Source organism: Chanodichthys erythropterus, chromosome 3 (assembly GCF_024489055.1).
Source record: "Chanodichthys erythropterus isolate Z2021 chromosome 3, ASM2448905v1, whole genome shotgun sequence".
Lineage (NCBI taxonomy): Eukaryota > Metazoa > Chordata > Actinopteri > Cypriniformes > Xenocyprididae > Chanodichthys > Chanodichthys erythropterus.
This window is the reverse complement of record NC_090223.1, coordinates 32,253,054-32,280,796: the sequence shown is the minus strand read 5'-3', so window position 1 is coordinate 32,280,796 and position 27,743 is coordinate 32,253,054. Positions and strand designations below refer to the sequence as shown.

Below are 27,743 nucleotides of genomic sequence, written 5' to 3'. Positions count from 1 at the left end.
TATGTTTTGAGTACCTTTCTGGAACTTGAGAGGTTCGGTGACATTGCTGGCATTAGAGGCTTCACCGAGCCATTGGATTTCATCAAAAATATCTTAATTTGTGTTTGTGTTCATATGGGTGTAAAACGACATGAGGGTGTGTAATATATGACATTATTTTCATTTTTGAGTAAACTAACCCTTTAAACATGATGTATATGTTGTAATAGGCTGCAGCTGTAAGTGGCAATAATGTGTATAATTATCATAATGTGTGGTTCCCCCTCTTGTTTACATGACTGTACTGTGAATAATGTGTTCCAGGAACATTTAATTTGTGTGAATTTGTAAATTATAGAAATGTTCAGCACTCTGTAGATATAGTTACTGTTAATCGTTAACTTTGATTCTTAAATTCATGCAAGAATTAAAATAACACTAAATTAATGCAAAGCTGTAGTTTTAATACTTTATCTAAATGCTTACACTTCAAACAGCTCATACAGGATGGGATAGGCAGGGAAAATAATCACAAGCTGTACAAAAATACTTGTATTAGTCAGTATAGGAGCCATTTTTAGATTGTTGTAGCATGTTACTTTACATCATTGTTATATTAAAAGAACGTCAGTGGGACAGAATAAGTAGGAGTCTTGGCTGGAGGGAACAATCATTTATTACCACACATGTATCACAGGACAATACAGATCCATTGCATGCTGGAACTACTGTTCTTCAACATGGTAACAGATCAGTTTTGTAATGCAATATCAGGCATATTTCTACAACCATTTCTAAAGTTTATGTAATACAAATTTATATATATATATATTGAATTTAACTGATAGTCACCAACCCCCCAACATTTTTTTTCCCTAAACATCTACCTATTGACAAATTCAAGGAAATATCACTAAATAACAACAATGCATCTTAAGTATATAAAGTTAGTTATGACTTTTATCATTTTTTACATGTGCCACCAAAGTGGAAAATCAAGAGAAAATCACTCCTTGAAAAATATAGGATTAAATGATAGCATGGATAAAAAAAAAAAAAACAAACATTGTAAAACATTATTTGCTGCAACAGTACCATTGCAATGTTTCATTTCCAACTGAAATAAAATTCAAAATAAAGATTTTTTTTTTTATCATTCAACAATATTCCCTCAAAACAGGTTTAAAGCCCGGGATACACTGCAAGATTTTCGGCTGTCCCAGACAAAAGATTGTCATCGTGAAAAAATCGTGGCGACTTCTTTGATTGTGGCTCTTAATCAGTGGTCCTATGTCGTACAGTGTGAGAGGTTCAAAGATGGCCGTTTTCCCGGTCTTGCGACCAATGACAGCTTACGATCATTTTCTGACAGTGTCAGAAATTCAGCATGATCATCGCACAGTGTATCTACTGCTACGACCTACTTCTACTGACCAGCCAATGAAAATGCGACATGAAATCAACACAACATGGCGCTAAAACTTAAAACTGCTTATCTCAAGCTCTTTTCCCTTCTTTCGCCGCTTCCTTTTTTTTCAGCACACATAAAAACTACAACTGCCAAAGTGTGATTCAACGTGGTCTTTTTGTTTACCACTAGTGCATGCTGATGATGTTTTATTCTTTATAGAAAATATAACATATTCTTATTCTTTCTATAGAAACTTGCATCGTAGCCTACGAATCAACAGGTGTCATCATCGTACAGTCTACATGCATTTCGTACCCAAGTTTAATAGATCCATGTCGCACATTGTGATTTGTAATGATCTTATAGGATTGCTAAAATCGTGCAGTGTATCCCGGGCTTAAGAGACAAACGTCAAAAATCACAAAATTAATATACAAATACAGATGCATATTCTTCTATATATATTCATATCATTCAGCTCCCTTACAGTGATTTGAATTCATTATATGCTGTATATGGAAACTCTCAGTTGTAGTTTCAGGTAGGCTTTCACTCTGCCACCTTGATGTCAAACGCCACTAATCCGTGAAGAGAAAACCCCAAGTAGAAGGTCACATTCTCATTTGAATTTGGCACGGAGGCAGAAAAAAGTGGAATGACTCTGATGTTGCTTTGATCGGATACCCTAACAAACAGATTTCCATTGTCAGTGTATCCAATAACACGTTTAAGCACTTTTACCACGTCTGTGTTTGTCCACACTTCACCGCCTTTCCACTTGAGGCGTCTCTCACTGAGGGTACCCTTGCACAATTTTTCAATTGTGGTCTTGTGCACAATTTTATTCAGACCCCTTGCTTTTCCAAGGAGAAAGTGAGTGAAAATCCTTCCTTTTCTTGAGGCAGCACAATATCTGTTTAGTGCTTTTATTGCATTTGTGGCAACATCGCTTCTTGTATTGGAGGGCTCTTGGCCCATAGAGTCCTCTGGCCAAAATAAGAGTGAAAGGAGCAAATATGCAGTATCTGGTAAGGCAGTTCTCTTTTCGCTGCAAAACCGCCTGCTGAGATGTTGAAGTTCTTCAATGGTAAGAAGTTTCCCAGAGCCAGGTGAAGCACAGGAGAGCGCAATCTGACAGAAGATGAAGTTTATGAGCTCCGTCTGGTCAAGATCCTTCTTCAAGTTAGCTGGGAAAAGGCTAATTATTTCCTCAAGCTTTGCTCCAGCTCTTTGTTTACTGTTGTCAGAGAGCAGGTAAAGAATTGTTGTAACATTACCACCTCCGAGTTGTAAAGTTTTCATTTGTCTCATTAACGGGGAAAATGTGTCTGTATCAGAAGCCTGATCCTCTTGAGTGTCAACAAAGAATAACTTGGCATACACAGCACATTTCCTGAGGAGCCATTTTCTTGGATTATTTACCGTTTCAGGTTCTCCTTCATCCAATTCCTCCTCTTCCTCAGAACTGTAATTCTGGAAGCGAGCAAGATCCTCAGAAATACATTCCAAGGCATTTCTAATGCTGTTTTTCATTCCTTTTAAAAGTCCATGAAACTTCTGCCACGGTTTCTGTACTTCCTTCGGTATGTAGTCAGTGAGCAGGTAATCCATCAACTCTCTGTTTCCCTCTCTGGTAGAAAAAATGTCTACATTTAAAAAGAGCTCAAGCAATCGACATCCAATATCAACTTCTCCGAAATATGAATTGTTCAAGCAGACGGTCTGTGAATGGGGGCATTTTTCAGATTCTCTAAAAGCAGTGATTCCTTTAAGAGCAGTATCAATGATGTCAGTAACATCCTCTGGTTGAATAGACCCTTTCTTGCAAATGTCATCGTGTTTTCCATAGAACCACTTTTTGTATACTTGTCCCAGTGTGTCAAGTATGTATGTGTGCTGTGGGAGGCGAGACCTGGCACTTTTAGCCCAAATCTCTGCTTCCTCAAAGCGTTTGTTTTCATTAAGCAGTCGTGCAAGCTGCTGAGCAACAAATGCATCCTCATCAAAACGAGTGTGAGCTTCCTTTAAAAGGTCAATGGCTTTCTCCAGATCTTTCTTCCTAACATGCTCTATTAAAGGAGAAAACCAACTGTCGTTTGGATCTCCTTTGCTTTTTTTGGTCCGTTTGATAAACAGATCTCTGACCAACTTTTGAAAGTGATCCCTTCCAAATCTGTGGTCGAACAGCACTTTGTCCTTAAGGAGACTCATTGCTATTTCACTTTGGCTCTGATTGTTGGGGAGCTGCTCCAGAATCTCCTTGGCTATCAAATTATGAATTATTCTTACAGAGGAGATGTATGTCTCGCTAGATTTTAACTGTATGAAGAAAAACCTGGCTTGCTCACTTAAGGAATTTTCAAATGTTTGATATCGAACTTCATCAGCCCATGTGAACGTTGGCTGTTTGGCTGTTTTATCCGATTTTTCAAACCGGACTCCTAAACCTAAGAATGCCTCACAGTGTGATACAGACAGGTGAGAATTCTCAATATGGCTGTTCAGAAGTGCCACAAATTTGATCAACTGTGTCTGAAGAGATGAGTGATCAATTTCCTTCAGCAGGTTTTCAACAAAGTCTTTGACATAAGACTGTTCAAACTCTTTACTCATGAGCACAAAAGTGAGTATAAACTCTGGTTCAAACTTTAGCTCGAGTCTCTCTGCTTTCTTTGAGAAGAGTGTCTTTTCTGCTGGTGACAGTTTGTGTGTAACTCCGACTGTGCGTAAAGGCAGTGTTTTACACATCCTTTCTGGATCAAGTGACCTTTTGCAGCAGAGTATGATGAAACAAAGTTTCGATGGACTTATTTTCATTGTTGTGACTGCATTGCTTAATTCTCGTCTGAGGTCATCCTGATAGTCTGCATTACAATCCTCCAGCAACAGAAGTACAGGTAAACAGGCATTCTTGTCAACCTCCTCGTATTTCCAAAGCTGTACTGCATGTTCACAGACAGTTGCGGCCTGGTACGATTGCTTAACAACAGCACATCGCATTTTCCCCCTCCAGTTCCAGAGGATCTGTCGTGCCACCGTGCTTCCACCACTACCAGGTTGATGATATATGTTGATATTTTCAATGGACCGTTTTAATGAGTCAGTCCGCTCAAGGTCTTCCAACATTTTGTTGATTTCTGTGTATGCATCACGTTTGATGATTTCCCCACATTGATTTCTGTCAGCCAGCCACAAATTCATCCAGTCAATTTTCCCTCCTTGATAGAAGTATTGTTCAGTTTTCTTGATTTGCTCTTGTCCCATGACATGTACGTTTGTTTCGTCACACTGGTCAACACTGACTACTTCTAAGGAGTTCATATGCTCCTCATCCACAGGTTTTATAAAGCATACTCCACTGTTTGACACGGGCAAACACCTTGTGGCCTGAAGACTGGTTAGCTGAATGCTTTGAATTGTGGCATCTACGTGACTCATTGGCATACCAACAATACTGATTTGTTCGAGCACATCCATTGAGCAAGACACTTGGGCATGGCTTGACCATTTCTTATAATTCTCCCTTGACTCAGAGAAGATAACTATGTCCTCATGGCCACTCATTTCTGCATAGAATTCATGAAATGTGTCAACAAGGGGTTGTTCAATGTCAGAAGTGAGAATGAAAAGCACCACAAATGATCCTTTGGGAAGAATCTCATTGCAGATCACAGATATAGCTCTTTTCAACAGTTTTTTCTTGTTTTTGATCCAGGTTTTTTCATCACATGGACGCTCACCTCCAATGTAATCATTTCGACCATTGCAGAATATCCAGCTTGTTCTGTCAAAGAGCTGTAACTTCTTGACAAAGTTAGCAGTGTTCTCCCTATGATCATAATCACGCAGGAAGTGAAGGTTTACAGCATGGTGCTCTTGGTAATTGTGACAAAGTCCAGATAATTTTGAGTCAGGGTCATAATCAAAAACACAGAAGATATTCATGTGGGCCAGGAACTTGATGTTTTGTAGGTTTTCTTGATCAAATCTGTTTGAAACAATAATGTAACGCAATGTTTTGTCCATGTATTTCTTACCATGTGTCAGAAGGACTAAGAGTTTTCTTCCTAAGTCCACTTTAACATGAGCCAGTATCTGATTCTGGTTGTTTTCTTCAAATTCTCTTTTTTGGTCAAGGTCTTCGAGAGCTTGAACGAAACTGACAAGTTCATCATCAGCAACACGTGGTGTATTAGGTCCGACTCTTTGATAATAAGCTTTTTGCTCGTATTCAACTTTATTTGTTTTCTCATTGAACTTTGGAATACGGGCACTATACAGTTTCCCCCTCACAATATTCACCATGGGAACTACATCTACTTCTACAATCCAGTTTTGGGCCTTACTGTCTTTGTCAGTTACTGGAAATAATTTTGGAGGCTTGATACACTTTCTGGCATCAGAGTGTTGTGTTGGAAAACAGTTTTCAATGTAGTCTAAAGCATCTTCAAAGACCTCTTTGTCTTCAATTGGTATTCCAATTATCTCTCCGTGTTTGTATGATGTTTTTGGCTTGTCCATGACTCCAAAATGGATTGTGCCATTTGCACGCATATTCATGCACGCACATGCAAATTGAATGACTTCACTGGCAAATTTGATCTTTAGCTTTCTTGGTTCTAATTTACAGGCAATTTCCAGAGATTTATACTCATGGCATGGAGTGATCAGATTGTCTATTCCAGTCTCTGGTGGGAGTATGGCATGTTTATATACCTGAAGTGTTCATCATTATCATTAAATTTCCGATACCTACTTTGTGGCAATGACACAGATGTTTCAGGAATATCACTCATAGAGATGTTTTCTTCAGGACTAGTGACATCACTGGAAGACACAGCTTCATGTTTTGCCTCCTCTCCATGTTCTCCATCAAAACAGGGTTTCTTTTTATTTGTTTTTGACTTGTCTGGTGGTAAAAGTTCATCTCTTTTACACAGCAAAAGCTGTATTTGGCCACCTCCAAAACCAAGTTCTTTTAAGTATGATTTTGTAACATGTAGAAGAACAGGTCCTGTTACCTCTTCTTTCTCAAGTTTCTCTATGTGCTCTGGTTTAATCCCAATTGCCTTTAACCATGAGCTAACATGGTTTTCATTCCAGTCTGAGCATGGTATAGAACTGTAGTCTAGAAAGAGCAAAGTATTGGCAATTTATGTAAAGAGCATTAAAATACCACATAAGCTGAAACAAATAATTATGTCCTTTAAAGTATGCGCAAAATCTCTAAATAAGTTAATAATCTTCATAAATGATGTATGAGTACGGAAATCGTCTCCGGTTACTATGGTAACCTCGGTTCCCTGAGAGACGGGAACGAGACATGGCGTCAGAAGCTGACGCTTTGGGGACTCCCTTTTCTCCTAATTCTCCTGAAATCCTATTGCACAACGCCAGTGAAGTTGCAACTCTCACTGGCCAATGCCAGCCAAGACGGCGAAAGGGGCGGTACCCGCCTCTATATAATGCGCCGACCTGGCGGCATAAGCTCAGAATCTTCCGACTGAACGAGAGTACAGCAGACCTGAGCGGTGAACACGGCAGTCTACGCCATGTCTCGTTCCCGTCTCTCAGGGAACCGAGGTTACCATAGTAACCGGAGACGTTCCCTTTCGAGAACGGTCTCTCGACATGGCGTCAGAAGCTGACGCTTTGGGGACTGTATAGAACAACGCCGTGGGAACAGCGAAGAAGGAAAGCTCAGCCACTGCGGAGCTACTATGAACAGTAATAAAACATAATCCCCAATGAGTACACACCTACGAAATGCTTATAACGTGGTTACTCATCTAACACTGTATGCATTCAAGAATAATATACAGGCTACATACGGGGTATTGAAGCATGTGGGCGGCCAGGCCGGGCACAGCAAAAGAACATACACTTAACGAGCAGCTGTTGCTGGCGTAGGTGTAACATGAGAGAATTCATAGTGAGCCCTTGCTCATTGCGAGGACATAGACGAACTACTGGAACTGTGTCCCATATTCCAGGTCGCTACTGGGTGTGGCGCTGGCTCCGCCCCCAGATTCACTTATACGACCTAGTTGAAACCACCAGCCTCAGCTAATGGGCGGGAACTGCAGGTAGAATATGAGTTGTATTCAACGCCAGGACTTGTGAGGCTAGAGAACACACGTCCAAGTTGTAAAACCTGGCGAAGGTGTTCTGCGACGACCAGCCCGCCGCCATACAAATATCTTTGATGGTGACGCCTTTAGTCCATGCCCACGAGGATGCAATCGCCCTCGTTGAATGCGCTCTGACGCCGATAGGGCATTCCATTCCTTGGTTAGAATAGGCCAAAGTGATCGCATCAACCACCCAATGCGATAGCCGCTGCTTAGAGACGGAACGTCCTTTGGTACTGCCGCCGAAACACACAAACAGCTGCTCAGAGAGCCTGAACTGAGCCGTGCGGTCAATGTAAATTCGCAAAGCTCGCACTGGGCATAACTCCTGATGAGGCGCGTTATCCACTGACTCCTGGGTGAAAGCCGAAAGAGTTATCACTTGAGCTCTGAACGGCGTTGACAGTGATTTAGGCACGTAACCCAGCCTCGGCCTGAGTGTGACGTTACAATCATCTGGCCCAAACTGCAAGCAATCAGCGTTAATAGAAAGCGCTTGCAAATCCCCCACGCGTTTCACTGAAGCGAGGGCGAGTAGCAGCGCGGTTTTAAGTGAGAGCTCCTTTAAGCCGACTGACATGAGCGGCTCAAAAGGCGGCCGAGTCAACGCTTCGAGCACAAGAGCTAAATCCCATGACGGCACCGTGGGGGGCGAGAGGGTCTTAGTCGCCTTGCACCCCTCAAAAATTTTACCACTAGGTCGTGTCTGCCCACCGAGCGCCCATCGATAAGGACATGAAAAACTGAAATAGCTGCCACATAGACTTTAAGAGTGGAAGGCATACTGCCGCCGTCCAATCGCTGCTGCAAGAAATCTAGAATGCCTGAGACGGGGCAGCTTCCCGGTTCGAGACCATTCAGTTCGCACCATTTCACAAATACTGCCCATTTAGAAGCGTACAGGCGCCTTGTAGAAGGGGCTCGCGCCTCCGTAATCGTGTCCATAACACGGCAAGACAGAACGCTCGGATCTACCGGCTCCCTTGCACTACCCACACATGAAGTTTCCACCATTCGGGGTTGGGGTGCCAAATCGACCCGCCCGCTTGGGACAGAAGGTCTCGTCTCAGTGGAATCATCCACGGGGGAGCCGTTAACAGTTCCAGCAGATCGGGAAACCACGGCCTGTTCGGCCAGTACGGGGCGATTAGAAGCACCGACGCTCTCTCCTCCCTGATCTTGTGCAGCACTTGTGACAATATCTTCAGCGGAGGAAATGCATAAAGGCGAACATTCGGCCATGGCATCGTCAGTGCGTCCCCTCCCAGGGGAGAGCGCGACAGAGAAAAGAACAGAGGACAATGCGTGTTCTCCTCCGTCGCGAATAGGTCCACTTCCGCCTTCCCGAACTGTTCCCAGATCATTCTCACTGTCCCGGGGTTCAATCTCCATTCTCCTTGAGGGATCCCGTCCCTCGACAGCATGTCCGCGCCGCTGTTCAGGTGGCCCGGCACATGCGCCGCTCGGATGGAGAGCAGATGGTGGTCGGCCCACAGTAGAAGCTGCGCAGCCTGCTCGTAAAGGGCTCGCGAGTGCACTCCGCCCTGGCGATTTATGTACGATACCACCGAAACATTGTCCGTACGAACCAATACATGATGGCCCCGGACTTGTATGAGGAAGCTTCGAAGAGCCAGAAAGACCGCCCTCAATTCGAGGCGATTTATATGCCACGTCTTCTCCGATTCCGTCCAGTAGCCCGACGCTGGAACGCCATCGCAATGAGCTCCCCAGCCCGTCGTCGACGCGTCCGTCGTGACCACTTTCCGCCGCGTAACCACGCCCAGCTGGGCGCCGCGTCGGTACAGGTCGGGATTCCGCCACGGCGCGAGCGTGCTCAGGCACCTGCGAGTGACCACAACGCGGGCATAGCCCATTCTCCAAGCCCTCCTTGGTACCTGAGTTTTCAGCCATAACTGGAGGGGGCGCATATAAAGCAACCCGTGGTGGCATACCGCCGCGGCCGCCGCCATCCGTCCCAAGAGCCTCTGATATTCCTTCAGCGCTACAGGACGGCCCAGACTGAAAGCACTCAGGGCGGACATCAAATCGCGAACGCGCTCCTGACCTAGACGCGCTCTCATCGCGACCGAGTCCAACTCCACCCCTAGATACGAGATTGACTGGCTGGGGCATAACATACTCTTTTGTGTATTCACGCATAGACCCAGGTTCTCCAAATGAAGCAATAGAGTGCGTTTGTGGCCGTTGAGCACATCCTTCGAATGGGCTAAAACTAGCCAATCGTCCAAATAATTGAGTATGCGTATTCCGTTCGCTCTCAGGGGGAAAGCGCTGCATCCACACATTTTGAAAACGTGCGAGGAGCCAGGGCTAATCCGAACGGCAGAACTGTGAACTGATATGCTGTGCCGTCGAACGCAAATCTCAGAAAGCGCCTGTGACGAGGGGCGATCCGAATATGAAAATATGCGTCTTTCAGGTCTACTGAAATAAACCAATCTTCGGGCCGAATTTGCGCGAGGATCTGTTTCAATGTCGTCATTTTGAAAGGGCGCTTGAATAAAGCCCGGTTGATGGGTCTCAGGTCTAATATCGGACGGAGGCCACCGCCTTTCTTTGGAACGACAAAATAGCGGCTGTAGAACCCGCTCTCCCTCTCGCTTGGCGGGACCACTTCTATCGCGCGCTTTGCGAGTAGATTGAGAACTTCTTGCCTCAGCACCGACTCGTTGTGAGCCGGCACTGTCGACATAACCACGCCATTGAAACGGGGCGGTCTGCGCCGAAACTGCAAAGTGTAGCCGTTCTCTATTACGTTCCGCACCCAATCCGAAATACCCGGAACAGCCCGCCAAGCGCTCGCAAATTGGCACAGAGGACGGGGCACCCCGCCTTCTGTATTCAGGACAATGTCGCTGTATACTGGGGTAGCGCGCTGACAGCTCTCTTGACGAACGGGCGCGTTGAGAGGCGGCGAGTCGTGTATGTAAGAACTGACACGGGTGTTCCGCTGCGGCGGAGGACCTACATTCGGAGCGCGAGCGCCGCCGATTACACGGGAGAGCTGCGAGCCCGATTGTATCTGCAGCGATTCGCCTGCGTATAGAGTGCGAGAAGCTGCCGCTGCTAGAGGAGGAGAAAAAAGCTCTTTTTGTGAGGTTGTAACATTCTTTATTACATTTACAACAGAAACATTCTCGTAGTCGCCTGCAACCGCCAAGGGGACTTCTCGAGAACACCTCGGACGCTTCGCAGCGGGTCCTTCGCTCAGCGTCCTCCTCCTCTGCACTCTCCCGTCAGGAACGAGGCTTCTGTTCCGAAGAACTAGGAGCAGTGCCGGGGCGGCCGCCTTTCTTAAAGCCGTGACGCGACTTCGGCGGTCTCTGCCAGGGTGCTCTGGTACGTGCAGAAGGCTCCGGGTCTGGCGCCGAAGGGGCGGGAGCAGAGGGAGCTCGCTTCGGCGGCCTGTTTGAAGCCGAAGAAGATCTACTGCGCGCTGGAGGCGGCGCGGGCGCCCGGCGCGGAAGGAAATGACTCATCGCCCTGGAACGCTTCTGTGCTTCAGAGAAGCGCTCTGCAATCGCTTCCACGGCATCTCCAAAAAGGCCGGAGGGAGATAAAGGAGCGTTGAGCAGCGCCTTCCTATCTGCATCTTTTAACTCTGTAAGAGTCAGCCACAAATGACGGTGGAGCACAACCATAAAGCCCATGCTTCGTCCGATCGCCTGGGCCGTTTTCTTCGTTGCCTTCAGGGCAAAATCAGTCGCAGCGCGCAGATCTTTAAACGCCTCGGGGTCCGCCTCCCCCTCGTCCAGGGATTTCAGGAGCTGAGCCTGGAAAACCTGAAGTACCGCCATCGTGTGAAGTGCTGAAACTGCTTCACCTGAGGCGGCGTATGCCTTATCAGCGATATGCGCGGTCACACGGCAGGGTCTTGACGGCAACATAGCGCCTGCCTTCAGGGAAGCTGACGAGGGGCAGAGGTGCGCCGCGATAGATTCCTCGACTGGCGGAATGCGCGTATAACCACGGGCTTCAGCGCCATCAACTTTTGTGAATATTTCCGAGCCGCTGGCGTGGGCGCGAGCCGAGTGGGGCGCGGCCCAGGTGCTAGCGACCTCCTCGTGCAGGTCTGGAAAGAAAGGGGCTCGCTTCCTTGGAGCGGCGGCTCGGCGGCCCAAGTGAAGGAACCACGAATCCAGTTTGCTCTTCGCTGGCTCGTCGGGAGAATCCCATTCAAGACCGAGATCATTCACGGCCCTAGTAAGAACCCTAACAAGCTCGTCTTGAAACGCCACCTGCCCCTCCGGCTCAGAGCGCTCCTCCAAGAGGTTGTCCGCCCAGTCCTTCTCGGACGCCGTTAGGGACATGGCCTCTTCGGGTTCGTCATCCCTCGCCGCGCCGAACGAAACCATCTCCGACGCGCCGGGGGCGGGTCGAAGACCCTCCTCGGTGAAGTAAACAGGAGGGCGGGGTGGTGAGTCACACCTCATTCCCGCATCATCGCCCCTATGCGGCTGTCCCACCAGCGGCTCGTCAGCGGCAGTGGGACGTTGCCTAGGACAGTCACCAAGGGCGATGCTCCTCCGAGCCCTCAGCACCCGCACTGGGAGATCCTCGCAGTGCGGGCAGCCCGACCCGGTGAGTGCTGCTTCTGCATGGGCGAGTCCCAGGCACAGAATGCAGTACTCGTGGGTGTCCGGAGCCTCGATAGGCCCCGAACACAGCGTGCAGAAGGTAGACATGCTGGAACGCCGAGAGGGTAATCCGTCTACTTCGCGTCTTCTCCACAGCTGTCTCGTAGTAATGTCGAAGTTATTAATTGTTGAAGTGAAAAGGAAGATTCTGAGCTTATGCCGCCAGGTCGGCGCATTATATAGAGGCGGGTACCGCCCCTTTCGCCGTCTTGGCTGGCATTGGCCAGTGAGAGTTGCAACTTCACTGGCGTTGTGCAATAGGATTTCAGGAGAATTAGGAGAAAAGGGAGTCCCCAAAGCGTCAGCTTCTGACGCCATGTCGAGAGACCGTTCTCTTTCAAGCATACGTTTCGGTGTCTCACTGTGGGATACGCCCCTTCCGCGTATTCGTCAGAAGCTCTATTACATTAAGCCAGCCCCAATTGGCTGGCAGACGTGACGTCGTGTCAGGGAGTGGCTTCCCCACCCTTAGTATAAAAGGAGCGACACAACGTCACTAAGACATTCAAAAACCTCTTCTCGCTTCACACCAGAAGCCTACGAACTCCTGGACGAACGACTGGCCACCAAGCCATCCTTCGCCTGACTCCTTCGATTGCAAGGATTGTTCGTTAATACGATGGCTGCAGCAATGCAGGCTGTTCCGGCTAGTGAGGGAGATGCTGTGCGACTTTGTTCATGCGGGAACAAAATCTCATGCAAAGACACACACCAGGTCTGCTCTGCATGTCTTGGGCTGAAACATGCTCAACTGGCGATCGATAACCCAGGTTCCTGTGAACATTGCGCACGCTTCACAATGAAGAGCCTTCGTCGCAGACTAGCACGCCAAGCTAGTCTGTCAGGCCAGGATCCCCTCATGTCACCTAGCCCTGTTCCAGCTACCACTCCACAGGTACCCATTCCTGTAGAGCTGCCCACCACGGCAGCTTTATCTTGGGGTGAACAGCTCGATGTTTGCGTCCCTCTGCCCAACGTGCTCAGTACGGATGATGAGGAGGACGCGCTCGATTTCGAGGAAGAGGGACAATCGGATTACCTCCTCTCTGAGGAAGAGGAGGATTTCGAGGACTCCCCTTTCCTTCCCCCTGCGCACTCGGTAATACCCCTCGCCACGGCGGGACCCACGGAAGACGCAGGCGGGGCACCATCCCCGCTTCTCAGTGTTGATCTGCAAGATGTGTGCAAACGCGCTGCAGAGAAACTAAACATTCCATGGCCGACCGTGGTAGCGGAGACTGCAAAGTCTCGCTACGAGGGCAAGAGGCTGCCGAGTGCGAAACGGGCAGCACGGCAGCTCCTTCCTGTGTTTCCAGAGCTCCTGGAGGAGGTGGCTATCACCTGGAAGGACAAACCGTTCACCAGCAAATTGCCCGTGCAGGGAGGATCCGCTCTCGATGTGGAGGGAATGGAGAAAGTAGGACTTCTCCGAATGCCCCCCATGGAGCCATTAGTCGCTGCGCATCTGCATCCAAAGCACACAGCGGCTGCGAATCCGACATTGCCATCCAAAGCGGACCGTTTCCAGTCGAGCATGACGGAACGCGCTTATAGGGCAGTCGCTCTCTCTGTCAGGGCTCTGAACGCTATCTCAATGCTGACCGCGTACCAAGCGGAACTGCAGGACGAAGCGTCGACCACGCCAGGTCAGACGCACTGGGAGGAGATCTGTGTAGTTACCGATCTTTCTCTCCGTCTTCAGAGATGCGCGGTGCAGGCCGCGGGCAAGGCCATGGCCACAATGGTCATTCAAGAGAGAGGACGTTGGCTTAATTTGGCAAATCTCTCTGACAGGGAAAAAGAAGCCATCCTGGACGCACCGGTCGTCGCAGATGGCATCTTCGGCTCGGCTCTGACGCTGATGCAAAAGAGATGCGAGGAAAAGAAAAGGGACGATGAGGCTTTGCAGCTCTGTTTGCCTAGGAAGACGCAGACTGCACCCCCTCAGCCACCTCGGCAGACCTTCGCTCAAGTTACGACCCGCCCACCCCCCAGCTATCGCATTCCAAGGCGACAGAGACCGAATGTGAATGCAGCGGGTCACAGCGGAGTCCCAGAACAGAGAACTGCCTGGCCTAGAAAGAGCTTCCCGCCTGCTACGGCTCAGTCGGTTCAGCCAGCTCCTCAACCTCATCCTCAATCCCACGCTCAGGGAGCGAGGAGGAAGAAGAAGGCAGTTTGATGGGGTCTTCCCCGGGGAAAGGAGCCCACAGCCCCCCTGTTCGCGAGCTCCCGACCCCCAAATGTTCAGCGTTCGACAAGGGACGAGTTTCGAAGTTCCCAGATGTTCTGTGTGGAAAACAGAGCCCGGTTGGGCCAGGGGAAGCACAGCAGTGAGAAGGACAAGAGATGGTGCAGTGGTGCACACCAACCCACAAGTCACAAGCACTTTTCATGTTCAGAACTCAATAAAGTTTTCACTGTATTCCCAGAATATGTTGCAAAACACAATTCCCCAAAAAATGTTGCAAAACATATTAACAGAACACAATACAACGTCACCTCGGGGAGTTTTTGCCCCCTTAGAGGTGATGAGCCGCTTAAACTCTGTCCAAGCGCTAAGTCCCCACGCATGCGCAGCACAGACCCCAAACTCGTCCACCGCTCAGCCACACGATGGCACCAGAACGCTGCAAATAAACAGTTGGCGAGAATGCACACAGTCCCGCTGGGTATTAAAAACGATACAATTCGGGTACAGACTGCAGTTTGCCGCTTCCCCCCCGCATTTCAAAGGGATAATTCATTCTCAGGTGCGGGGAGACTTAAAGCATGTTCTTCAGGAGGAAATTTCCTCTCTGTTAAACAAAAAAGCGATAAGAGTGGTCCCAACCGAGCAGAGCCACAGCGGGTTTTACTCGAGATACTTCCTCGTCCCAAAGAAAGGGACTCAAGCTCTTCGTCCCATATTAGATCTGCGTGCACTGAACAAATACTTAAGGAAGTACAAGTTCAGGATGCTCACTCATTCTACACTCCTGAAACTAGTGCGCCAGGGCGATTGGTTTACGTCGATCGACCTGAAAGACGCATATTTTCACATAAAGATATATCCACCCCACAGGAAATTCCTGAGGTTTGCTTTCCGTGGAGTGGCATACGAATATCTGGTTCTACCGTTTGGCTTGTCTCTCAGCCCACGGGTATTCGTAAAATGTACAGAAGCGGCCCTGACCCCGCTCAGGGAGAAAGGCATTCGTCTCGCTACTTACATAGACGATTGGCTGGTGACAGCTCGGTCAGAGCGAGAAGCGAAAGAACACACAGCTATGCTTCTGGGACATATACAGAAACTGGGATTGAAATTAAACATCGAAAAAAGTGTTTTAATCCCCACGCAGTCCATAACTTATCTGGGGCTGTCACTAAACTCGGTAATGTTCAAAGCGCGACTGTCGGAAGACAGGGTAAGAAAATTCACTCATTGCATGACAGATTTTCAGAGGGGGAAAAATGTTTCCTTTCGCACATGCCTCAGACTGTTAGGACTGATGGCCTCAGCCCTGATAGTTATTCCCTTAGGCAGACTGTTCATGAGAGAGTTTCAGCGCTGGGTAGCGTCTCTGAGGCTGGACCCGATACGTCATTCTCGAAGGAGAGTGAGAGTGACGTCAGAGGCAGTCTTGGCATTGCGCCAGTGGAGACACCCGAACTTTCTGATTCAAGGGGTTCCCATGGGCGTGGTTCGAGCCAGAAAAGTCATAACAACGGACGCGTCGTTGTCCGGCTGGGGGGGCATTCACGAGGGCAGGATAGTGAATGGGAGATGGGGTCCTCATCTGTCCAGTCTTCACATAAACTATTTGGAAATGCTAGCCGTTTTTCTGACGCTGAAGCATTTTCTCTCCTTTCTAAAGGGGCATCATGTTCTCGTGAGAACGGACAACACAACAGTTGTGGCCTACATAAACAGACAGGGAGGTCTCAGATCACTTCCCTTGCACACGTTAGCACGCAAACTGATTCTATGGGGCAATGCCAATCTTTTATCCTTGAGAGCGACGCACGTACAGGGTGTCATGAACCAGGGTGCGGATCTGCTGTCCAGGGGCAATCCCCTCTACGGGGAGTGGAAATTGCACAGGGAGGTGGTCGAGCAGATTTGGAGCATATACGGCAGGGCGTCAGTGGATCTGTTCGCGTCCCACGACAATGCTCAGTGTCCTCTGTTTTTCTCCCTGAAAGACCAGAGCGCGCCTCTGGGGATAGATGCGCTGGCGCACGAATGGCCTCGCACTCTCCTTTACGCGTTCCCACCGATAGCGTTGATATCCCCAACACTTCTCAGAGTGAGGGAGGAGGGATTGACACTAATACTAATAGCTCCGAGGTGGCCAGGGAAATATTGGCTAGCGGAGATCATACATATGCTTTACGGAGACCCGTGGCCTCTCCCGCTGCGCAGAGACCTCTTGTCACAAGCAGAAGGGGAGATTTTTCACCCTCATCCAGAACGCCTGGCACTATGGGCCTGGCCCGTGAGTGGTTCAATTTAAATACAACTGGCCTGTCTGACAGCGTTATCAGAACCATACAAAATGCTAGAGCCTCGTCAACTAGGTCTCTTTATGAATGCAAATGGGGCGTGTTTGAGCGCTGGTGCGCAACCAAACGCGAAATCCCTTTTCAGTGTTCAGTGGCAGTTTTCCTATCATTTCTTCAGGATTTGATAGATCAAAGGAAAGCGTTTTCAACCATAAAAGTGTTTCTGGCCGCTATATCTGCTTGCCATATTGGTTTTGATAATAAAACTGTGGGGCAGCATCCTTTGGTGTGCAGGTTTATGAAGGGCGTGCGCCGCGTTTTGCCAGTTTCAAAACCTCTTTCCCCCTCATGGGATTTAGGATTGGTGCTTGATGCTCTCTCCATGTCCCCATTTGAGCCGCTGGACAAGGTTGATTTTAAGATATTATCATTTAAGACGGCGCTGCTGTTAGCTTTGGCCTCGGCAAAGCGCGTAAGCGAGATTCACGCGTTTTCAGTGCACTCAGCGTGTATGCAGTTCATGCCTGGCGATGCAGGGGTAGTTCTGAAGCCCAATCCTGCATTCATGCCCAAAATACTTGGTGCTATCATTCCTCTTGAGCTGAGAGCCTTTCATCCACCACCTTTTGCTTCATCAGAACAACAAAAATTGAATGCGTTGTGCCCAGTGCGTGCTTTACGCATTTATACACAAAGAACTAGAGGGTTCAGGGAGAGCGATCAGCTTTTCGTATCTTGGACGAAACCTCGTACGGGGAAGCCGATTACTAAGCAACGTCTATCGCACTGGATAGTAGAAGCGATTTCGTTGGCATATTCCAGTAAGGGTCTTGTGTCCCCTCCTGGATTACGCGCACACTCGACAAGGGGAATGTCAACTTCGTGGGCTCTATTTAAAGGAGTCACGATACAGGACATTTGTGAAGCGGCGAGTTGGTCCTCGCCGCATACATTTGCAAGGTTTTATAAACTGGACGTTACAGCTCAAACTTTAGCACATGCAGTTTTGAGTGTCGGAACGTGAATCACGAGTCATGACCATTCGGCCACGGATACAGTGATTGTGGTGTGGTTGGCAGGAGACTTCGAGACAGGCTATCTGGCAATACGGGAGTTAGGATATCCCACAGTGAGACACCGAAACGTATGCTTGAAAGAGAACAATAGGTTACTTGCGTAACCCCGGTTCTCTGATAGCATTAAGTGAGGTGTCTCACCAGATCACCCTCCTTGCTGTGTGAAGCGAGGAAGAGGTGTGCTTGTTTTGAATGTCTTAGTGACGTTGTGTCGCTCCTTTTATACTAAGGGTGGGGAAGCCACTCCCTGACACGACGTCACGTCTGCCAGCCAATTGGGGCTGGCTTAATGTAATAGAGCTTCTGACGAATACGCGGAAGGGGCGTATCCCACAGTGAGACACCTCACTTAATGCTATCAGAGAACCGGGGTTACGCAAGTAACCTATTGTTCTCGAAAGGGAACTGGCTGTTAGCAGACAAATGTACTGTTAGTTGTTATAATAATTACATTCACTAAACCAAAACTACAGAATATGATATGGTTCAAAATGGATGAGAATTAGCTTATTTAAGGATGTTTTTTATTATAAATACTCACCCATTCTGTAGGGAATATTCAAAGAGCAAGTTTTTGTGCCATGAATGCTGAAACAAAGAAAATAAATGTACTATATTTGCATCATATATTTAAATGATTTTACACAGCTTTGAAACATGTAGTTTGTTCAGTCTAATAGCCACCTTCCTATTTTTTTCTATTCATTCTTCAATGTTAGCTCCTCTTACAATAAATAAATGAGCAATCTTTGAACATAATTATATTTTCAATTAGTTTTTCTTCTGTTGTACTAATAAAGTCATTCAATTATTGAGACTGGCAATGAGGACAAAGTCCAATACAAATGCTGAGCCTGCTCTAAAAGGAGCAGTTAACCTAAATTAAACTAAAGAATGCAAATTCAGACTTGAACAGTTGAATATACCAAGGATAGAGACAAAAAAAAAAAAAAGATGTAGCCTATTTACTTTATAACACAACAAAGGAAACAAACCTGAAATATTTTTGCTTTGAGGAGCATTCTCTGAGAAGAGTCCTGTTTGGGTGTCATCCAAGGGAGTGGACTGACTGAAAACAAAATGTTCATAAAAACATCACTGTGATCAACCATTTAGGCTGCATTTACACTGCAAGTCTTAATGCACAGATCCGATCTTTTGACCATATCCGGTTTTTTTTTTTTTTTTTTTTTGACGACGTGCTTACATTTCTTTACAAAGTTACCTGTATCCGATGTTCAATGGTAGGCTACATTGAGTTTAATTTATTGACATGGCATTCATATAGAAACCCTTTTAATGCAATAGTTACATCCTATGCGAACGCAATGAATATGAATCGGATACGTGCGTTTGTGCCTGCCGGACAGATCGGATATTCCCCTGCGTCATAGAAAAGTGAGTTGTTTTTTTAACATTTCGCGGTACAGACATACCTATAACAAACGGAACATCTTTAGTTGACTGTCAGAGTACTCATTTCATTTGTTTGTGTTAAATAAAAGGCGATCTGAGGTTGAAATGTGTTGCTGTTGAAATCACACTGAGTGCTCGTTGCCGCTGTTGTCAGTGACGTCGGCTCGTGCACAGGCGCGCGCTTCAGTCCAGTTGTGGTGACTGTAGGCCTACCCACTTTGTTCCATTGAAACCACAAAATAAAAAGCACAGAAAGTTGTACCTGCCCTTGATATACAATCACTGATGAACGCATTTGGTTTTAATGAGTAAAAAAACCTAGTACAGGACAGCGGATTCGAACCCAGAAGCTGTGAGGTGTTTAACATAATATCTACCCGAGTAATTATTCAGTACGTATGCTGTCGTGAAGAATTTGTATTATTTTGATGTAGGGATGTAACTTGCATTAAAAGGGTTTCTATATGAATGCCATGTCAATAAATTTTACTAAGTGTAACACTGAAATTGATTTGTGATGGCATATGCATCAGTGCATGCCAAGTGTAAAGAGACATCGGATACAGGTCTTTTTAAAGAAATGTAAGCACGTCGTCCGAAAAAAATCGGATATGGTCAAAAGATCGGATCTGTGCATTAAGACTTGCAGTGTAAAATATCTACAGTAAAATATGATTTGATTTAGTTAGATCTTGGAAGAGTATGGACCTCACATTTCCTTAATAATATTATTACCAAATGGACAAAAAATGGCCACCAGAAGTGATTTTATCTAACATTTATTTCATAGTAATCTGTTGATAACCATAGCTGACAGATATATAATCAGTGTCTCATTTGAAACTGAACATGAAGAAAACACCCAACAGCCATAATTTTTCTTAGACTGGGAATTTATTTCAGTGATTTAATAGACATATTTGACATATATAGTCTGACAAAAGATGACTCCAACAATATTTACCCTTAATGACAAAATATACATTCCTGACACTTACAGAAAATTTATTAAAATTACAACAGTGGATGTGGTGTGTAGCATACTTCTTGCATCTAATTCACACACACACAGAAAAAAAATAAAAATAAAACAAATCTTTTAAAATTAAGTTTTTCTAGAAAATTCAAGTAACATTTGCATCTTAAATACAACCTGTGTTAACGGCACAGTATTAATGACACGTCAGTCAATGTGTTAAGTTGTTTATTGTCTAAAGACACACTCTTGTAGTAGGCCTCTCCCATTTCAAAAGCAATAACTTGCTTTGCGACACGCAACATTTAATCTAAAACATTGGTGGTGAACTCCGGTCCTCGAGAGCCTCATGGTGCGTTCACACCGGACGCGAATGAAGCGGTAAGCGCGAGTGATTTACATGTTAAGTCAATGCAAAGACGCGAATTGACGAGATGGTCCTCACTGCAGAACATGAGATCCAGGGGGCGGAGTTGGATCTAGATCCAACTCCTCCCACTATATAGCGCGCTACTCCAGAAGAATCGGCATATTTGTGAAGTTGCTGGGAGTGGTCGCCGGCGCCAACGTTTACGCTGATCAATGTAAGTTCACATTTGATTATTAATATAGTCGAGATAGATTCATGATTTAGTTTACGACTGTAAGTAATTATCATGATTAAATATATGTTAAAGTTTTGAAAGTGTCCATACTTTTTGATTGTGCCAAGATGTGTTTATATAGTTAGTTATTCATTAACGGTAGGCCGTTTAATAGAGCTAATCACAGCTAACATGTACGTGTATAACTCTGCAGAGGTGATCTATCTAATTATCTAGCTCTTTATCTTTCTTTATCGACCGAAGAAAGACGGACATTTACATCTTGGATGACATGGGGGTGAGTAAATTATCAGACTAAGCCATGGTGGTTTATTTAGAAATATGACAATTTTCAAATTCCATTTTGAAATTCCATCTAACGTTACTATGCCCAAATCTGTTGAAATTCAGTAGTTAGCACTAGGCAGGTTATATAATAATTTGGTTTAGGCCTAGTAAACCAATGAAAGAATGACATGTTCTTTGACATCTTCTTTTAAGAATGACCATAGCTTTTTTATTTATGATTTTAAAAATATATATTGTGTTTACTTTCTGCATGTATATGTTTTCCCTCTGTAACAACAGACAGCTCAAAGTACATATCAAACCTAATTACCAGGTGGTTAGAATCTGACCTAGAAGTGGATCATAATTTTATAACTGTTTTCAACTTTTAAGAAGTTTTAACTGTTTATCTGTTCTCTTTTAAAGGTAAGAAACAGATTTGCAAAACAATGCTGTCTTTCCAAACTTTTTTTGTTTTATTTCTGACACCATTTACTGTGGTATAGGGACGCCTCAAGCCTCCAGATCAACATGCAAATTTTACCTCACAGCATACTGGTGTTTATATTTCTTGTACAGGGAGTATGTGGTTTTTATACGACCATGACTTCACCTGTGTACCAATCACCATGTTAGATTTTACTTCACAATAAAAACAGGCAGGCCGTTATCCCTTACATTTTACCCACTACATTTATACAGTATCTCACAGAAATGAGTACACCCCTCACATTTTTGTCAATATTTTATTATATCTTTTCATGTGACAACACTGAAGAAATGATGACCAGCTTCATGGAGCAGTGGAAGAGGACTCCAGTGGTAACCTGTGAAGCTCTGGTGAACTCATGCCCAAGAGGGTTAAGGCAGTGCTGGAAAATAATGGTGGCCACACAAAATATTGAAACTTTGGGCTCAATTTGTGCATTTTCACTTAGGGGTGTGCTCACTTTTGTGGCCAGCGGTTTAGACATTAATGGCTGTGTGTTAATGAATTGACATCCTGCGGCGCGATTCGCGGCGAATGACGCGATTCGCGCGAATCGCGCAAGTTGAAAAATCTGAACTTTGGCGAATTTCCGCGCCGCGTTAACCAATCAGGAGCTTGCTCTAGTAGTGACGTGACGTAACGAGCTGAGGCAGAAATTCGAAACAACAATGGAGGACAAAATCATCGTCGCTGTACATCTATACATTTATAGAAACAGAAATAAAAAGGATCGTGTTTGAAAGAAAGTGAGTGAGGAGGTCGGACAATCTGATAAGTTGTAAAAAACGGTCTTTACTCAATTTGAGCTATACATATATATACATACATATTAAGACTACAAGCCAACTAAAGACGACCAATTGAGCTTATTCGCTGTAATTTACAATTATTTCCCCACTGACAAGTTGTGTTTATTCAGAGGAAGTGTGCAGAAAGCAGTTGGAGAGTCTGGGACACATAAAGGAGCGGGAGAGCCCCTCTCATGACGCGAATTCGCGTCTGTTGTGAAGGGATTTTCACGCGCGAATGAAGCGAGTAAACTCAAAATGTTCAAGCGTCCAACTACGCGCGAATAGCGCGATTTATTCGCTCAAGTCGCGTCTGGTGTGAACACAGCATAAGTCCTGCAGAGTTCAGCTCCAGCCCTGATAAAACTCACCCCTTAATCGCCTACGTCACTGTGACGTCACCGCTCTAGCTGGAGGCAAAACATAAATAAGAACTAATAGCGGACGCGCTAAAAGTTTGAGGTTTTGACTTTAAAATGTTGTCGTCTTGTGTTTTTGACTGCCAGAATAGAAGGAACAGGACTTTTGGTTCAAAACTAAAGTTTTACCAGATCCCGGCAGACATTTCTTCACAGAAATCAAAAAGATAGACTGGACGGAGACGATCATAAATAATACTCGTGTTTGCAGTGCACACTTCATATCAGGTAAAATAATCGATGCATATGTAATGGTGTGTTGGTTTTATCTAGTACAAACAGCAAGTTTCTATTTTATTGGTGAAAAGTCACCAACTTTCAGTGCACTAGCTAGCTTAAATGTTAAACAAACATACAGCGATAGATGTGTCTCTTAAAATAATCCACATTGCTAGCCATAATCATAGTTAGCCCAGCGTTAGGTTACATTATACAATATGCCTTGACAAAATTCCCCGAACCACCCGAAAGTAATTCATATGTTATCTAGGAAATATCCAAAACTTAAGTTAGTTTACAAAAATAAATGTCACGGTCTCACAGAGTCAGTGACTGTACATATTCGGACAGTTCTGAAACTTCTTCTGCATCTATGTTTAATAAATCCGTCCTAAAACATGCTAGCTTCCGCTTGTCAACATTGAGTCCAGCGTCTCTTTTTGCCTCCAGCTAAGCCCCGCCCACCAGGAAACGTTGCAATGTTTACAAACTTTTAAGGGGTCTATAGCTTCTTCATAACCCTTCAGACCTTGATTAGTTTGTTCGGGTGTGTTTACTGGGGTTGAAGCAAAACTCTGCTGTGGCTCTCCAGGGCCGACGTTCGCCACCCCTGCTCTAAAACATTAAACAACATAAGGAAAAGGCAAAAACAAACTTACGTACAAGTGCAACTGAACACATTCTGGACTGTCTCCCACAAGGATGTACAGTAATTAACCCATTCTCTCTGCTAAAGTTCTGAGAGAAGCTCAACCTACCCTATTTATGTGCGAGTACAAACCAAACCATAGACACCCATATTTTTATATGTTTTCTGCGAGACTTCCAATTTATTAGCCGCTTCAGGGAAATCACGAGAATAATATCAAAGTGCAGTAAACTGCGCTACAGGGTATGCATTGACGTCGCTTTCCCTTAGCAGAAAAAAAGGTGGAGTGAAGAAAAGAAACACATGAACATGGTTGACATCATTTTTTAGTTTCTCGGGTTTCATTTTTATTTCATTTCCATTCTGCAATGGAAAATTATTTTCTCAAATTTCGTTTAATTTTATTTGTAATACATAGTAACTTCAGAAATTATCATTTGAATAAATTACATAGGGGATTTTTTTAAATTATTTTTTCAAATAATAATTTTTACAGTCATGATTTAGAAAATGTAAAATGTAATAAAATAAGATAAAATAATTATCCACTGATTATGTAACCTGGGTAAAAAAAAAGAAAGAAAAGAAAACATTTGCATTTTTCAGTTACATTGGTATGGACAGGACTTTAAGCCCATGAATAATTTAGAGAAACTGGACAAATTCATGTTTTGAAAAGAATTCTTTCCTATCCTGTAAATAGACTTGTCATGTGAAACTGTGACACTAGAGGTTTAAACATTCTATTGAAATGTTAACTTGTTTGATAAAACATTTGTTTTGAAATGACATTTATTTTGAATAACAGATGATTATTGACAGTTTTAAATGAACATAATCCATTGCCATTGGTCTACATGCGTGATGACAATTTGGTTTTATCATGAACAAATATTTATCATCTCAGTCTTTCTCAAAGTGACCAACAAGGTTCAAAGAGGAGCAGTTTTGACCCAGGCCGCAGATTCACTGTCCAAACAGGCTATCATGTCATTCAAAAGACCACCGCTCTCAGGACTCTCACTGCTGTGAGATTCTGCAAAAAAAAGACATCACACACCCACTGGTTTGTTAAGTACATTTCTTTTCTTTTTAAGTAATAATAAAGCAAATATGTTGAGCTGACCAAGTTATTACTCTCTGCAGACACATGATAAAGAAATCAAGACATGAAAATCCTATAGATATTTGATGCAATTTGACAGAGGCATAACATTGGAGTCAACACAAATATTGTAGAAATGACCATATCCTGTAATTTGTTAAGATTTTACCAATTGTATGTTCAGTCAGTTTCCTAATCAAGGAGTTTGGGACATCATAGATGCTCTCAGTCACCTCTGTAAAGTGGAAAACAATCACAGCAGACTGTGTGCAGAATATATGAAAGTTTAAAGCGTGTCCAAACTCTGTCCTGGAAGGCCACTCTCTTGCAGAGTTTAGCTTCAACTTGCCTTAAAACACCTGCCTGGAAGTTTCTAGCCAACAGTAAGACCTCGATTAGCTGATTCAGGTGTTTTTAATTAGCGTTGGAGCTAAACTCTTCAGCACAGTGGCCCTCCAGAAGCAGGATTGAACACCCCTGGTTTACAGTGTAAATTTATAATGCGAGTGGGTGGAGACTTGCCATGCTCGCCTTTATTGGTTGACCACGTGGAAGGGGGAGTGTCATAAATAGCTTCTTCAGCAACTGAAGTCAATTATTAGAAACAATCATAAGTCAGTTATCAAGAGTAATAGTTTAAAACAATCATTTTTACCAATTAATAAATATTATACAGCAGGCAAATCAAACTTAAATGCAGAAATGTGAACATTCTATGCTAAAATACTGTATTTTATTTCACAAAGCATATATTAAGAAAGTTCATTATACACACGTTTTCGAGATGGTAGAACGTCGTATTCATAGTCAGTCAGTATAAACTCCTCAGTACTTTGCTCCATTTCATTGTCTGTATGCAGACTTTCTTGTGTCTCATTAGCATCTGAGGACACAAAATATGTCTGATGAACAGATATAATTAAGGCTTTTATTCACATATAAACATTGGTCAATGTGCATACATAGAGCACATCAAATATGGTCAACGGAAGCTCAACTGTACATGTGACACGCAAGAACAAACCTCATTGGATCTCTTGCATCGAGCAAGCATGTTTGAGCTTCCCTACACCATATTTGACGTGCTCTATGTATGAGCGTTGATCAAAGTTTATACGTGAATAAAAACCCAAATTAAATTGAATGGTTCATTGTTGTGTGAACTAACCCTTTAAGCTTTTAACATGTCACCATGAAACCGAAATGTACAGTTCTTATTTTTCATGGAATTCATCTTTATTTTCTTAATTAATCTGCCCTTGTAATCTTTAATCAAAATAACTTTTCCCTCCTTCTTGCATCAATATTCTCTCGGCACAAGCGAGGGACAATCTGTCACTCACATGAGATCAAAGCAATAGCAAACCACAACCATCCAGTCAATTCCAGATGGACAAAATTTTTATGCCAAAGTTATTTTTTTTTTCTGTTCGAGAAGCTGTTTTGTTTCTTGTCGACTTTAAGAGTCACAGTTGTGTATAACCGTCAGAGGGTATTACAGAAAAACATTAGTTTTCAGCAGGAAGTGGAACTGGAAAAAGTTGCATTATTAATGCGGGACATACCAGTGAAGGACTGGAATGATTCTTGACCAATGGAGAGACATCTACTGTCCATTGAACCACTGCCGGTCTCAGTATTTGATTCTTCACACCAGCTAGACTGAGTTTCAAGGTTGTTATCTGGCACCAACTCCCTAATCTCAATAACACACACACACAACACATTCATCGTGTTATAAATCTCAAATACAACCGCTGACATGATGCGTCATGAAGTGCAGCGGTACCCATTGGAGACAGATCCACTTCTGTCGGGCCCGTTGAGAAGCATAGCTTTCCAGAGCTGGTCCATCCACTCCTGCCTGACATCAGCTGTATCTGCAGCCTGTTAGCACACAATTCACAAATGGACTGCAAATGTTTATGGACAAAAAAGGTTTAAAGAGAGCATTCATAACTCCCTCAATCACAGTGCAATGCCTGTTCCTTTCTGAAACTATTATGACAGTCCAATCTTAGTCTCAGCAAAATAACACTATTCACAGGTGGTTAATGGCAGACCACATCCTCAAACAGGTTATAGACACTCTCTTGATCAACGTGAAAACTCACCAGCATTTTCTTCTTCCCATTTTTCATTGTGATCTCAAACAGATAGCGATTGTTCTCCGATCTGTTCACCTCCCGCACAGACTGAACCTGTTAAGCCATGTTATTAACATGAGAAGCACTTATTTGGCTTCCTAATAATCAGTTCATTAGCATCTACACAATGACTCAGATAATATTACAAATCAACTTTACCTCATATATGTAATATTGTCCTCTGAGGTCTAACTGTTGGGTTTAAAGAAAAACAATGGATTAATAACCTTAAAAATAAGAATATTTGGATTTTAAATTTAAAGTAGACCCTTCAACAAGTGGTTCACCATTTTTTTTAAAAAAATCTCAAACACATTACACAAAAAGCTGTATCTTCAGCCTAAGTCTGACCTCTGAGGTCCATTTTGCACCACAAAAACTTTAAAAATAGTAGATCAAACACTTAAATACTTACAGCACTCCCATGTTTTTTAGTGTAGAAAAAAAGTGTTGTGTTATAAAGTCTGAACCAGTATGTCACCCACCGAAGCCTCTGAGGAAATATATTGAATTACTGAGAAAAGAGATTCCCTTAGGTTCATATGAGTATAAATTAGATGATAAATTGGATAAAAATGTGTAAAAAAGAAATTCAACAACTAGTTCTGCAATTCCTATACTTTTTAAAGTATTATAAGAAATAAGTATTCCACTACTACCTTTTAGACTGTAAAAAGACAAACGATTCCTGGAAATCAGACATGAAAAACTAGCAATGTTTACATTATATTCATACCATTTTGTCTTTCCGTTTCTTCAGAAAGCCCTGGCAGAGCGGAGGTGGCACTCCTTTTCCAGTTGACATGTTCATGCTGAAAGTGATCATACTTCACCATAAGATTAAATCAACATTGTGACTTCCCCCTGAAACCGTCACATCCTCACATCAGATTTTTGTATAATAAAGAGATGCTGTCCT

At 44.3% G+C, this 27,743-nt stretch overlaps 1 protein-coding gene, 1 long non-coding RNA gene and 1 pseudogene across 3 annotated transcripts; 1 reads left to right on the top strand and 2 right to left on the bottom strand.

Moving 5' to 3' along the window:
* Window positions 1–510: 510 nt before the first annotated feature.
* On the bottom strand, window positions 511–19,542 carry LOC137017511 (sterile alpha motif domain-containing protein 9-like; annotated as a pseudogene).
* A 3,258-nt stretch (window positions 19,543–22,800) lies between these two features.
* On the top strand, window positions 22,801–27,707 carry LOC137011166 (uncharacterized). Its single transcript, XR_010893443.1, has 3 exons — window positions 22,801–22,932; window positions 24,492–24,638; window positions 27,585–27,707. It is a non-coding gene; the product is annotated as an uncharacterized lncRNA (long non-coding RNA).
* On the bottom strand, window positions 24,481–27,650 carry LOC137011160 (uncharacterized). Of its 2 annotated transcripts, XR_010893441.1 has the most exons (9): window positions 27,561–27,650; window positions 27,240–27,317; window positions 26,984–27,016; window positions 26,792–26,878; window positions 26,467–26,564; window positions 26,243–26,373; window positions 25,453–25,560; window positions 24,847–25,262; window positions 24,481–24,608 (listed from the first exon to the last, which is right to left on the bottom strand). XR_010893441.1 is itself a non-coding variant. In XM_067373814.1 (8 exons), the coding sequence occupies exons 1-8, from the start codon at window positions 27,648–27,650 to the stop codon at window positions 25,117–25,119; spliced, it is 771 nt and encodes a 256-aa protein (XP_067229915.1). In that variant the 3' UTR covers window positions 24,632–25,116. The 2 variants fall into 2 exon arrangements, 1 of the variants encoding a protein (XP_067229915.1); XM_067373814.1 differs by lacking the exon at window positions 24,481–24,608 and having other exon boundaries at window positions 24,632–25,262.
* Window positions 27,708–27,743: the final 36 nt, after the last annotated feature.